Source organism: Pogona vitticeps, chromosome 2 (genome assembly GCF_051106095.1).
Source record: "Pogona vitticeps strain Pit_001003342236 chromosome 2, PviZW2.1, whole genome shotgun sequence".
Taxonomy (NCBI): domain Eukaryota; kingdom Metazoa; phylum Chordata; class Lepidosauria; order Squamata; family Agamidae; genus Pogona; species Pogona vitticeps.
This window is the reverse complement of record NC_135784.1, coordinates 2,383,211-2,397,931: the sequence shown is the minus strand read 5'-3', so window position 1 is coordinate 2,397,931 and position 14,721 is coordinate 2,383,211. Positions and strand designations below refer to the sequence as shown.

At 43.9% G+C, this 14,721-nt stretch overlaps 2 protein-coding genes across 2 annotated transcripts in view; both read left to right on the top strand.

The window, feature by feature from the left end:
- The window catches only part of LOC144587217 (uncharacterized), a 180,537-nt gene that overhangs the window by 89,979 nt on the left and 75,837 nt on the right, over window positions 1–14,721 (top strand). The window lies entirely within an intron of this gene.
- Window positions 1–14,721, top strand: part of LOC144587301 (uncharacterized) — a 161,007-nt gene that overhangs the window by 138,434 nt on the left and 7,852 nt on the right. Inside the window, 3 exon segments of the mRNA XM_078387376.1 lie at window positions 6,460–7,508; window positions 7,511–7,708; window positions 13,520–13,524. Of these exon segments, the coding sequence (XP_078243502.1) occupies window positions 6,734–7,508; window positions 7,511–7,708; window positions 13,520–13,524 (978 nt within the window). The 5' untranslated portion in view covers window positions 6,460–6,733.

Below are 14,721 nucleotides of genomic sequence, written 5' to 3'. Positions count from 1 at the left end.
TGCTAACTCTACTTGAGTTAACAAATTTTGACCCCATGACAGTATCAAAACGGTGACATGAAATCCCCATATGCTGTGAGACTGTTCTGTCAACTTCATTCTGTCGTCTATTAAGTAACTTCCGACCAGCCCAGTTTTGGAGGCCTCTGGTTTGTGAAAGCAAGCACCCACTGTGAGTTTCGTGGCTAAGTGGGGGTTTGAACCCGGGTTGTGTGAGTCCCAATTTTACTGCCTACAGCAGTGCTTCTCTGAACATGTGCAGAGTGTTTTTCTTTTGGTTCCCAATCCTGCTTGGCTCAACCCTGTCGACACCAAGAGCAGGTGCTGTCGGCGAGATTCCAACCCTGGACAGCCTGACATGCCCCCCCCCCGAATTTCTCCTTTCCTCTTTTGTGATTGAAGAGGGTGAAGTGACTCCTGCATGTCGGGATTGTTGGAGAGGGAATGATGGAAGACAGCCTTCTTCTTCTTCTGGCTTCTCTGCAAGAGTAGATCTTTTTCCAATCCATGGAGTCTTTTTGGTCAGTTCCAGTTGACTCATTGATTGATTTGGGGAGAATCCGTTACAGTTTTTGCAGGATTGATGTTGTCCTAAGAGAACACCTGCTAGCCTTCTTCCTGTATCTCTTCGGCTTCTTCCTGCGGCGACCAAGGCAGGGTTTCCCTGGCCAAACTGCCCTTGAAAAGAAGGGAAAGCTGGAGACCCAAGGAGGTGGGAGGCGTGCCGTCTCTTCCTCAAGAAGGAAGTAGACTGATCTTTTCCAATCCTCTGGCCACTGTTGAGTGGCATATTGAATGTAGCACCTTAACAGCATCATCTTTTAAGATTTTAAATAGTTCCACTGGAATGCCATCACCTCCACTGGCCTTGTTGTTAGACAAGCTTTCTAAGGCCCATTTGACTTCACTCTCCACTGTCCGAGATATCCAAATCTTTCTGGGATAGTTCCTCTGTGTGTTCTTGCCACCTCTTCTTGATGTCTTCTGCTTCTGTGAGGTCTCTCCCATTTTTGTCCTTTATCGTGTTCATCTTTGCACAAAATGTTCCTTTAATATCTCCAATTTTCTTGAACAGATCTCTATTTCTTTGCATTGTTCATTTAAGAAGGCCCTCTTTTCTTGCTATTCTTTAGAAGTCTGCATTCAATTTTCTGTAACTTTCCCTGTCTCCCTTGCATTTGTTTCCCTTCTCTTCTCTCCTATTTCTAAGGCCTCGTTGGACAGACACTTTGCTTTCTTGCATTTCATTTTCTTTGGGATGGTTTTTGTTGCTGCCTCCTGTACAATGTTACGAGCCTTTATCCAAAGTTCTTCAGGCACTCTGTCCACCAAATCGAGTTCCTTAAATCTGATGGTTGTTGTGGGTTTTTCGGGCTCTTTGGCCATGTTCTGAAGGTTGTTCTTCCTAACGTTTCACCAGTCTCTGTGGCTGGCATCTTCAGAGGACAGCACTTTGTGCTCTGGTGTAGTTGGCTTGGGAGTGTAGTATTTATGGCTGTGAGATGTTGTAAAGCTTACATCAATATATCAGAGAATTTTAGCCCAATCACAGGAAGCATCAGAAGCATTTGGAGGGCGCCTTCCACCAGATATCCACATTTTGTCTTTTTCTGTAGATGGGTGATTAGTGTGTCTTGTGGATGAATTGTGATAATGAGAGGAGATTATCTGTCACTGTGGTTGATGGGTGTCATTAGCTGGTCTTTTCTGTGTAATAATCCCCTGTCCTTGTGGCTGGGTGGAGTTCATTGACCTTTTGCATGCTGTATTTTTGAGAGCTGGGAGCCAAGTTTTGTTGAGTTTCAAACTTTCCTCTTTTTTTGTTGAAGTTCTGCTGGTGCTTGTGGATTTCAATGGCTTCCCTGTGCAGTCTGACGTAATGATTGCTGGTGTTGTCCAGTATTTCAGTATTTTGAAATAGAATTTCATGTCCAGTGTGTTTTAGGGCATGTTCAGCTACTGCAGATTTTTCTGGTTGTTTTAGTCTGCAGTATCTCTTGTGTTCTTTGATTCTGGTTTGGATGCTTCGTTTTGTGGTTCCAATATATACCTGGACACAACTACAAGGTATCCGGTATACTCCTGCGGTGGTGAGGGGTCTCTTCTATCCTTTGCTGACTGTAACATTTGTTGTATTTTTGTGGTAGGCTTGAATACTGTTTGTAGGTTGTGTTTTTTCAAAAGTTTCCCCATGCGGTCCGTGACCCCTTTGATGTATGGCAGAAATACTTTATTTGTGGGTGGCTGTTTTTCTTCTTCTTTTCGGTGTTGTTTTCTTGGTTTGATGGCTCTTTTGATTTCATTTTTGGAGTAGCCATTTGCCTGTAGGTCCCAATTCAGATGGTTGAGTTCAGTGCTGAGAAACTGAGCTTTACAGTTCCGATTTGCACGGTCTATCAGTGTTTTGATTATGCCCCTTTTTTGCTGTGGGTGGTGGTTGGCATTTTTGTGTAGGTACCGGTCTGTGTGGGTGGGTTTTCTGTAGACCTTGTGTCCCAGTTGGAGGTCAGTTTTGCGTAGGACCATGACGTCTAGGAATGGGAGTTCGCCCTCTATTTCTTTTTCCATGGTGAATTGTATATTTGGGTGGATGCTGTTGAGATGATTGAGAAATTCTTCCAATTTTTCTTCACCGTGACTCCAAATTGCAAATGTGTCATCCACATATCGGAACCAGACTGTGGGTGCGAGGGGTGCCGAAGCCAGGGCCAGTTTTTCAAAATTCTCCGTTGTAGAAGTTTGCTATAACCAGGCTGAGGGGGCTGCCCATGGCCACTCCATCTGTTTGTTCGTAGAATTCATTATCCCACTGGAAATAGCTGGTCGTTAGGCAGTGTTGGAAGAGGGGCTTGATGTCTTCTGGAAATATCTGCTGGATGAGTGTCTTGTCCCAAGATTCCCTTGAGGGAATCTTGTCCCAATCTTGACTTCTCTTTTGGCTGATAGTGATGTGTAGGCCTAGTAGTTCTTTGTCTGTGGAGTCCAGTTTTTTGCAGGTTGTGTGGATTCTTTCCTGTAGGAGGACTTTGCACTTGACCGTGACCAGGTATGATCTTGCAAAAAAGAGGGGGGAAATGGTTTAAAGTCTTAAATCTTCCATTAAATCTGGTCTTCATTTCCACTGTGCATTCATAAGGGATTTGGTTTAGATTATACCTGACTAGCCCAGTCGTTTTTCCTGCTCTCTTCAGTTTAAGCTTGAATTTTACTATGAGAGGCTGATGATCAGAGCCACAATCGGCTCCAGGTCTTGTTTTTGCTGACTGTATAGAGCTTCTCCATTTTTGCTGCAGAGAATATAATCAATCTGATTACGGTATTGCCCATCTGGTGATTTCCATGTGTAGAGTTGCCTCTTCTGTTGTTGGGAAACGGTGTTTATGATGACCAGCTTGTTCTCTTGGCAAAACTCTATTAGCCGTTGCCCTGCTTCGTTTTGAACACCAAGGCTAGACTTTCCTGTTGTTCCTTTTATCTCTTGACTCCCTACTTTAGCATTCCAGTCCCCTAGAATGAGAAGAACATCTTTCTTTAGTGTCAGTTCTAGAAGGTGTTGTAAATCTTCATTGTTGTTTAGTCCGACTCTTCGTGACCCCATGGACCAGAGCACGCCAGGCCGTCCTGTCTTCCACTGCCTCCCGGAGCTGGGCCAAATTCATGTTGGTCACTTCGATGACACTATCCAACCATCTAATCCTCTGTCGTCCCCTTCTCCACTTGCCCTCACCCTTTCCTAACACCAGGGTCTTTTCCAGGGAGTCCTCTCGTCTCATGAGATGGCCAAAATATTGGAGCTCCACCTGTCCTTCCAGTGAGCACTCAGGCTTGATTTCCTTTAGAATGGATCGGTTTGTTCTCTTTGCAGTCCAGGGGACTCTCAAGAGTCTCCTCCAGCACTACAATTCAAAAGCATCAGTTCTTTGGCGGTCAGCTTTCTTTATGATCCAGCTCTCACTTCCGTACATCACTACAAGAAAAACCATAGCTTTGACTATTCTGACTTTTGTTGGCAAGGTGATGTGTCTGCTTTTTAAGATGCTAGCGAGGTTTGTCATCGCTTTATTTATTTTATTTATTTATTTATTAAATTTTTTACCCCGCCCCTCTAGACAACGTCTACTCGGGGCGGCTAAGAAGAGAAGGCGTCTTTTAATTTCGAGGCTGCTGTCACCATCTGCAGTGATCATGGAGCCCAAGAAAGTAAAATCTGTCACTACCTCCATATCTTCCCCTTCTATTTGCCAGGAGGTGATGGGACCAGTGGCCATGATCTTAGTATTTTTGATGTTGAGCTTCAGACCATAGAAGTCTTCATAGAACTGGTCAATTTCAGTCTCCTCAGCATTAGTGGTTAGTGCATAAACCTGGATTATTGTGATGTTGAAAGGTCTGCCTTGGATTCATATTGAAATCATTCTATCACTTTTGACATTATATCCCATTACAGCTTTTCCCACTCTTGTTGACTATGAGGGCTGTTACAGTAACGTTGACATCACCTGTCCGTCACTGCTGAAGCTGTATGTCATCTGCCAATAGCGTGACGGAAGGTGGGACTTAAGGGGTGGAGCTAGTGTATATAAGGGGAGTGAATGGTGTGAGTGCTTTAGATAGGGATGAGACAGGGACCAGATAGGGTTATGCTAGGAAGGTTAGGGCTTGAAGATATTGTGAAGTAAGAACTGTGCTATCTAGTGAGGGTCTGTGAGAGAGTCTGTGTGAGTCTTACTTACAGTGATTGCCTTATTATTATTTTTATTCAAGTGATTTACTATTCCTTTTGTTCTTTTATTTTAAAATCATACATTAGCCTGAAGTATTATTTGAGGGAATGGTTGGTGGCAGCGTGAATTAAGAGTGAGTGAGTGTGACGTAATAGCCCCTTTGTGACTCATGAGGAGGCTGTTACAAGGGCTACTCCATTTCTTCTACGGCATTCTTGCCCACAATAGTAGATATGATAATCATCTGAATTGAATTCGCCCATTCTTGTCCATTTTAGTTCACTGATGCCCAGGGTGTCGATGTTTATTCTTGCCATCTCCCGTTTGACCACATTCAGCTTCCCAAGGTTCATAGATCTTACATTCCACGTTCCTATGCAGTATTCTTCTTTGCAGCATCAGACTTTCCTTTCCCCTCCAAGCCCGTCCACAGTTGAGCGTCCTTTCGACTTTGGCCCAACCATTAGCTCTGGAGCTACTTGTACTTGTCCTCCGCTCTTCCTCAGTAGCATGTTGGACGCCTTCCGACCTGAGGGGCCCATCTTCTAACATCATATATTTTAGCCTTTTGATCCTGTTCATGGGGTGTTCTTGGCAAAGATACTGGAGTGGCTTGCCATTTCCTACTCCAGGTGGATTGCGTTTAGTCGGAACTCCCCACTATGACCTGTCTGTCTTGGGTGTCCCTGCACGGCATAGTCCATAGCTTCTCTGAATTACTCAAGTCCCTTTGCCACAACAAGGCAGCAATCCATGAAGAGGTTGTAATATTATACTTTCTTTCATATATATCATATATCATATTACAATATATATTATTTATTGTAATATTATATCTTCTTTCATCCTTTGTAGGGTTTAAATTATCTTCCTCTTCAGCCATTAACATTTATCTTTATTTATCAAGATTTAAACCATTTCCCCCCTCTTTTTCGCAAGATCCTACCTGGTCACGGTCAAGTGCAAAGTCCTGCACCTTGGAAAAAGAAACCAATTGCACAGTTAAAAGATGGGGGATACATCGCTCAGCAAAAGTACGAGTGAGAGGAATGTTAGAATTGATGTAGATCGCAAGCTAAATGTGAGCCAACAGTGGCTTTTTATTAATCCAGGTTCTTGAAGTCTTCCTTCCCTTTCTCGTTTCAAGGGATCACCATTTTCAATACATTTGTGGACTTGCAATGCCTTTACATTAAGTACTTGTACAGTGGAGGAAATAGTCTAATCAAACCCTCAATTCTAATCAAAGTCTCTCCTTGTATTTTTAAGCTGGCTGGATAGCTCTGTGGCTTAAATATCCAGTTGCAGAACCAGAGATTCCCCACTGCGTCTCCGACGAGTAAAGTCAGCCTGTGTGGCCTTTGGGAAACTGCATGGTCCCAGAAGCAAGGAATGGGGAATGACTTTTGAGTATTCTCTACTCAGAAACCCCTGAAAAAAGGGTTGCCATCAGTCAGAATTGACTTGATGGCCGATGACTAATATTATTTCAGATAGTGGTTAATATTAATCAACTATATTTTCCCATCCCTGTCCCTTTGGAAGTATCAGTTCAGGCAAGGGGAGTCCATGCTATTTGCACAATACGGCTAATTTTTCATGTGTTGCCTGTAAAGCCTTCAAGAGACATATGCCTTTCAAAGGGGTCAAAGAGAGAGCAAACTCTTTGGTTTGACCTCCAGTTACATTCTGCTCTGTGTGACATTGTCAAGACATCTTCTTTTTTCTCTACCAGGTAACAAATACGATGGCCAGAATTATACAGAGCCGCTTCTTCTGGCCCTGAAAAGAGTCAAGTGTGAAGCCGGGAAGAAAAGCTTGGAAAAACCCATGAACTAGAGGAGAAAGGGCTGTGGAAATAGCTTCAGACCAGTGCCGCTAGTTCAGTTTAAAGAACTCACCCTGGGGAGAAATCATACAAAAACACTGAATGTGAAAAGAGTTTCAGCAGAAGAAGAAATCTGCGTTCACATCGAAGAACTCACACAGGGAAGAAACCATATCAATGCATGGCGTGTCAAAAAAGCTTCAGTGAAAATGGTCAACTTAGGTCACATCAACGTCACAGTGGTGATCTTAGGTTACGTCAAAGGACTCACACTCGGGAGAAACCACATAAATGCATGGAATGTGAAAAAAGCTTTAGTCAGAGTGGTCAGCTTAGGGCACATCAAAGGACCCACACTGGGGAGAAACCACATAAATGCATGGAATGTGGAAAGAGCTTTAGTCACAGTGGTAACCTTAGGTTACATCAAAGGACCCACACTGGGGAGAAGCCACATAAATGCATGGAATGTGGAAAGAGCTTTAGTCACAGTGGTGCCCTTAGGTTACATCAAAGGACCCACACTGGGGAGAAGCCACATAAATGCATGGAATGTGGAACGAGCTTTAGTCATAGTGGTGCCCTTAGGGTACATCAAAGGACCCACACTGGGGAGAAGCCACATAAATGCATGGAATGTGGAACGAGCTTTAGTCATAGTAGTGCCCTTAGGTTACATCAAAGGACCCACACTGGGGAGAAACCACATAAATGCATGGAATGTGGAAAGAGCTTTAGTCGCAGTGGTCATCTTAGGTCACATCAAAGGACCCACACTGGGGAGAAACCACATAAATGCATAGAATGTGGAAAGAGTTTTAGTCGCAATGGTTCCCTTAGATTACATCAAAGGACCCACACTGGGGAGAAACCACATAAATGCATGAAATGTGGAAAGAGTTTTAGTCGCAGTGGTCATCTTAGGTCACATCAAAGGACCCACACTGGGGAGAACCACATAAATGCATAGAATGTGGAAAGAGTTTTAGTCGGAGTGATGCACTTAGATTACATCAAAGGACCCACACTGGCGAGAAACCACATAAATGCATGGAATGTGGAAAGAGCTTTATTCAGAGTGGTCAGCTTAGGGTACATCAAAGGACCCACACTGGGGAGAAACCACATAAATGCATGGAATGCGGAAAGAGCTTTAGTCGCAGTGATGCCCTTAGGTTACATCAAAGGACCCACACTGGGGAGCTATAGGATCTGTCCTTCCAGTGAGCTCTCAGGGTTGATTTCCTTTAGAATGGATAGGTTTGTTCTCCTTGCAGTCCACGGGACTCTCAAGAGCCTCCTCCAGCACCACAATTCAAAAGCATTAATTCTTCAGCGGTCAGCATTCTTAATGGACCAGCTCTCACTTCCATAAAACACTACTGAAAAAACCATAGTTTGACTATGTGGATTTTTGCTGGCAAGGTGATGTCTCTTCTTTTTAAGATGATGTCTAGGTTTATCATCGCTTTCTTCCCAAGACGCAGGTGTCTTTTAATTTTGTGGCTGCTGTCACCATCTGCAGTGATCATGGAGCCCATGAAAGAACAATTTGTCACTGCCTCCATGTCATCCCCTTCAATTTGCCAGGAGGTCATGGGACCAGTGGCCATGATCCTAGTTTTTTTGATGTTGAGCTTCAGACTGTTTTTGGCGCTCTCCCGTTTCACCCTCATTAAGAGGTTCTTTTATTTCTCCTCACTTTCTGCCATCAGAGTGTTATCATCTGCATATATGAGGTTGTTGACATTTCTTCCGGCAATATTAATTCTGGATTTGGATTCCTCCAGTCCGGCCTTTCGCATGATGTATTCTGCATATAAGTTTAATAAGCGGGGAGACAGTATACAGCCTTGTCGTACTCCTTTCCCAATTTTGAACCAATCAGTGTTTCCATATTCTGTTCTAACTCTTGCTTCCTTTCCCACGTATAGGTTTCTCCGGAGATAGAAAAGGTGGTCAGGTGCTCCCCTTTCTTTATGGACTTGCCAAAGTTTGCTGTGGTCTACACAGTCAAAGGCTTTTGCGTATTCAATGAAGCAGAAGTAGATCCAGCGCAAGTTAGCAATTTGGTCTCTAATTCCTCTGCCACTTTGAAATCCAGCTTGTACTTCATGGTGCTGAAGCCTACCTTGGAGGATTTTGAGCATAATCTTGCAAGTGTGTGAAATGAATGCAATTGTAGGGTAGTTGGAGCATTCTTTGGCACTGCCCTTCTTTGGGATTGGGACGTAGACTGATCTTTTCCAATCATATCGCCACTGCTGAGTGTAGAAACTTAACAGCATCATCTTTTAAGATTGTAAATAACTTGACTGGAATGCCATCACCTCCACTGGCCTTGTTGTTAGCCATGCTTTCTAATGCCCACTTCACTCTCCAGGATGTCTGGCTCAAGGTCAGGAACCACACTATCTGGGTTGTCCGGGACATCCAGATCTTTCTGGTATAATTCCTCTGTGTATTCTTGTCACCTCTTCTTGATATCTTTTGCTCCTGCCAAGTCCCTCCCATTTTTGTCCTTTATCATGCCCATCTTTGCACAAAATGTTCCTTTAATATCTCCAATTTTCCTAAACAGATCACTGTTTTTTTCCTTTTCTATTATTTTCCTATATTTCTTTGCATAGTTCATTTAAGAAGGCCCTTTTGTCTCTCCTTGCTATTCTTTGGAAGTCTTCATTCAATTTTCTGTAACTTTCCCTTGCATTTTGATTCCCTTCTCTTCTCTGCTATTTCTGAGGCCTCGTTGGACAGCCCCTTTGCTTTCTTGCATTTCCTTTTCTTTGGGATGGTTTTTGTTGCTGCCTCCTGTACAATGTTACGAGCCTCTATCCAAAGTTCTTCAAATTGAGTTCCACCAAATTGAGTTCCTTAAATCTGTACTTCACTTCCACTGTGTATTCATAAGGGATTTGGTTTAGATCAATGGTCATCAAGTCTTGGTCCATGGTCCGGTGCCGATCCCTGGCCTGAGCCAGACTGGGCCATGAAGACAGACCTCCCCCCTCCTGCATGCAGCCCCCTCCCCACAGGTGCTTTGTGTATACACACGTATGCCAGCGCCACCGTGAGCACTCCTTCACCCCTTCACACATGTAACTGCACGCGCAAAGCAGTGTGGGGAGGGGAGGGAGTGCGGGGGCCTGGGAGGTCTGTCTTTGCAGTGCGGCGGTGGCCCACAGCCGGGTGGCTGAGCATGGCAAGGTGCTCCGGCTGCTCGCCTCTCAGTGGGCTCCGTTTCTCCTGAATCTGCCAGCCTTCCCGGGGACCCCTTCCTGAAGGAGGCAACAGGACCCAGGGGCGAGGTTAGGCATTGCCAGGCTGTGTCGGGCGGGCTCTGTCAGTGCAATGTCAGGAGGGTGGGGAATGGGCGCCACTTGACAGGAGGGAGGGAAGAGTCTTCATCATTTGTTTCTGTTCATGGGGTTTTCTTGGCAAAGATAAATGCATACATACATAAATATGAATTGAGGGTTACTCTCCCAAGGTTCCCACAGTTTTTAAAAAATTTCCCAAGATCTTTGTCCATCATTTCCCCAATGATGTTGAAATAAAGTTTGAGGATGATGGCCTTTGGTCATAAGGAGAGGACATCGAGGGAAAATGTTTCTGTTTTCAATCCCAGTGTCAGATCAAGGGATGAATGATACACGAAGACAGAGATTATAGGATCCGATGGACCTCTTGTGGAAAAGAAAACCCCAAAGAGAAAATAGAGGTTACGAATTACAATACACACCATCCCATCAGCTGAAATTAACCCATGTTACTCACGTCCACCTTTTTCCACCTTTTCTCTCCAAAAGCACTTTGATCATTCTCCCGGGCTACCCCTCTTCCCTTTCCAAAAGACATAGTCTTGAAAAATATTCCATATTGCTTTAAATTTAATAGTTTTCAATGTCCCTCTCCTAATTTTTATTTCACTGGTCCATTGTCATCAATGGTCAGGTTCCACATTTTTCTATACTGTTCCTTAAGGTTAATTTGGTAATCGCTTTTCCAGTTCCTTGCAAATATGAGCTTTGACATAGGCACCATTTAATAGCTAATTCCTTTTCTTCTTTCTTCCCTTGTTTATTATTAAGCACATTCAATAAGGCAATCATGGATTCAATCAAGTTATTTCCCCTAATCTCTTTTAAAGCCAGCATCTGTTCCTTCCTCCTTTTTTGACAGAACCACCACATATGGAAATATGTCCCTTTTTCTTTTTTACACCTTCAGCACCAGAGATGATGCATTATGATTTAATATATTAAATTCCACCGGAATTAAATGCCATCTCCATTTTACTTTGTAGCAATTTTGTTTAACCCTTATGGATGTGTGTTTAATAATTCTGTTATTCCACATTTTACTCCAATCTTTCCCTTCAGTTTCTTTAACCAAGTCTTCCTTTTAACACGTGGGGTTTATATCCTGCCTCTTCTCATGGTTTGTACATTTTTGTCCTTTTTCATGTCCATCTTTGCACAAAATGTCCCTTTTGTATCTCCTATTTTCCTAAACAGATCTCTGGTTTTTCCTTTTCTATAATTTTTCTTTATTTCTTTCTATAGGGGAATAAAGAAGTGATTGGCCCTCCGGATGAGGAGGGAGGGAACGGGGAAGTAAAGGGGGACTTAGAGATTGCAGAGAAATTAAATTAGTTCTTTGGGCAGATTCCACTGCCCAATCAACCCTTGCTGACTAATGAATTGAATCAGATTAAAATATAGGGTTTTTTAAACCTAATCAATAAAGATCAGCAAGTCACCGGGCCCAGATGGCATCCACCCAACGGTTATTAAGGAACTGAGAAATGAAGTTGCTGAATTCTTATCTAAGATATACAACTTGTCATTTAAAACAGTCCATTATGTTTTACTTGCTAGCAAACGCTATTTTTTGCAATTTTATGGGTTATTGTATGGGAGCCTTTGTTGTTTCTTCTGGCTGGCATCAGGGCCAGATCCAGCCTCGAGGAAGGCAGTGTGGATCTCAGGCCAGGAATTGACTGACTTTGGGGCAACCAGAACTGGGGGGAACGAGGGAACGCCTCTTCCCTTTTGACTTAGAAGGCCAAGCTCTCAGGTTGTCGCAGGGGCACTCCTCTGGGGAACCAGCCGCCGCCATCATCATCCAGGTGTCTGTCAAAGAACAGGGATGTTTGGACCTTTGAAACCCTCTGTTTACTTGTCTGGCAAAAAATTGTAATTGCTGGAATAGAACAGGGCAACTTTTCTCACCACTTCTATACTGCGTCTCCCTTCGTCCAGAAGGTGGCAATAAAAGACTACAATATATATTTTTTTATTTATTCTATTCTATTCTATTTATACCACACCTATCTAGTCATTTCGACCACTCTAGGTGGTTTACAACATGGAACAACACATATATAAAATTTATAATATGTAATATCTTACGTTCTTATTGATTTATACTCTCGGAGCAAGATGACATTGTTAAGAAAGAGTGACCCAAAATCTGAATTGTGCTTTGCTTTTTTCTGTCTTGCTAAGCATTACTTCATTTCTTTAATAAGCTCGAAAACTACCTTTCTGTACTGTCAGGATGTCCCTTAGAAGGAATGTTATTCATTAGAATAAATGAACCAATAGGGCTCAATGTAAAGAACAATGATTGATAGTAGAATTATTCTGTTTCCACCTGGACATAGGGCATAGGCATCCTTCAGTCTCGAGAGACTATGGTAACATGCTCTGAATCGAGGAGTGTCCTCGCCAGAGCATGAAGCCCGGGTAAGGTAATATGGAGGATAGGCTGTTACCCAAGCAGCAGATCCCCCCTCTCCACATTGCTGAAATGGTCCAATGGAAAGGCAAGAGCCAATACAACTGGTTCCAGCAATGTCGCAGGAGTTGGCAGAACGACACATGCTGCCTTCGGGACTCCAGCTCCGGATTTTGCCTCGAGGTTAACTCCTGAAGCCTTTTCCATGAGTGGATATAGCCACAAGGCAGTGGAGGTTTCAAATTGGAGTTTTCCTTCTCCTAGATGGGCTGCCTTCCATGGCTGACGAGCCCCACCTACCCGGCTTGCTCTTTAATAGTACAAAAGTATGATCTGCTCCTTAAAACTTTCCTGACTACCCGGCTTATGCAAATCTCATTGGCTTTCCTATTTACCATATTAAGGCCAGATATAAAAATTGAGAACGGCGCGCGGTCCTGGGACACGCTCTTTTAAATCAGGAAGTCCCACCCCTAGGCCCCACCCCAGGCCATGTGCTCAGGAGACAAAAAGAAAGCCCAGGAAAAAAAAACTCAGCAAGGCATCCATGCAAACAGGCCTGGCCTTCGCCCTCAGCCCAGCTTCCTAGGGGAAAGTGTCCAGGGTCCTGGGACATGCTCTTTTAAATCAGGAAGTCCCACCCTTTGGTCCCACCCCCAGGCCATGTGGCCAGGAGAGAAAAAGAAAGCCGAGGAAAAAAAAACTCAGCAAGGCATCCATGCAAACAGACCTGGCCTTCACCCTCAGCCCAGCTTCCTAGGGGAAAGGGTCCAGGGTCCTGGGACATGCTCTTTTAAATCAGGAAGTCCCACCCCTAGGCCCCAGCCCCAGGCCATGTGGCCAGGAGAGAAAAAGAAAGCCCAGGAAAAAAACTCAACAAGGCATCCATGCAAACAGACCTGGCCTTTGCCCTCAGCTCAGCTTCCTAGGGGAAAGGGTCCAGGGTCCTGGGACATGCTCTTTTAAATCAGGAAGTCCCACCCCTAGGCCCCACCCCCAGGCCATGTGCTCAGGAGACAAAAAGAAAGCCCAGGAAAAAAAACTCAGCAAGGCATCCATGCAAACAGACCTGGCCTTTGCCCTCAGCCCAGCTTCCTAGGGGAAAGCGTCCAGGGTCCTGTTTCCACCTACAAGCAAAAATAAAGTAGAACATGATATAGAAAATTACAAGAAACATTTTACTACCTGTCGCTGTAGAAGAGGCAGCTCTGTTCGCCTGCACTAGCTAAAGTGGTCAGAGACTCCCATTTCTTTAAGAACTTGCCATAGTTTGCTGTGTCTGGAACTCTCTGGCATTCTCCATAATCCGGCACATGTTAGCAATTTGGTCCCTAGTTCCTCTGTCCCTTCGAAATCCAGCTTGTACTTCTGGGAGTTCCCGGTCCACATACAGCTAAAGCCTACTTTATAGGATTTTGAGCATAACCATACTAGTGTGTGGAATGAGTGCAACTGTATGGTAGTTGGAGGATTCTTTGGCAATGCCCTTTTTTGAGATTGGGATGTGGACTGATTTTTCCTGGCATATTGAGTGTAGTACCTTAACAGCATCATCTTCTAAGATTTTAAATAGTTCAACTGGAATGCCATTATAGCGGGTACCCCAGTCAGCACCTGTCCGTCACCAGGGAACCTTGGCTGGAGAGCCAATGAGAAGGACGGAAGGCGGGAGCAGGAGAGAAGGGGAGGTTCCAAAAGGAGGAGTGTGGAGGACAGAGAGATTAGATTAGAGTTCTGTGTGGAGCTTTGGTGGAGTGTGAGATGGATAGGAGGAGTGTGAGAGTGGAGGAGTGTGAGACAGTGAGAGTAGAGTGAGAGGACAAACATAATGATTGAGATCAGAGGTTCAAAGGGGATTGATTGAGGTAGATTCAAATCAGAGATTGGGAAGTATAGTGAAGTAATAGAAGGAGTTAAATACATACTTGTTTATCTATGTGATTTGCTTCCTGTGATTGACATTGTTATTTTCAACCAATCATTAACCCCACCCTGATAAATAAACTTAATGTGTTTGTTAAATGGTGTGTCCTGGAATTGATTGATGTTTAAAAGAAAACATCTGGTGGCAGTGTGAAAAAGATAGATGCAGCTTGCGTCTTTGTGAGGAACCAGAACAATATAAAGGTCTCAGAGACAGAGTTGTGTCACAGCCATCACCTCCACTGGCCATGTTGTTAGCCATGCTTTCTAAGGCCCACTTGACTTCGCTGTCCAGGATGTCTGGCTCAGTGTCAGCAACCACACTATCTAGGTTGTTCAGGACATCCAAATCTTCCTGGTATAATTCCTGTGTGTATTCTTGCCACCTCTCCTTGATGTCTTCTGCTTCTGTAAGGTCCCTATCATTTTTGTCCTTTATCATGTCCATCTTTGAACAAAAGTTTCTTTTAATATCTCCAATTTTCTTGAACAGATCTCTGGTTT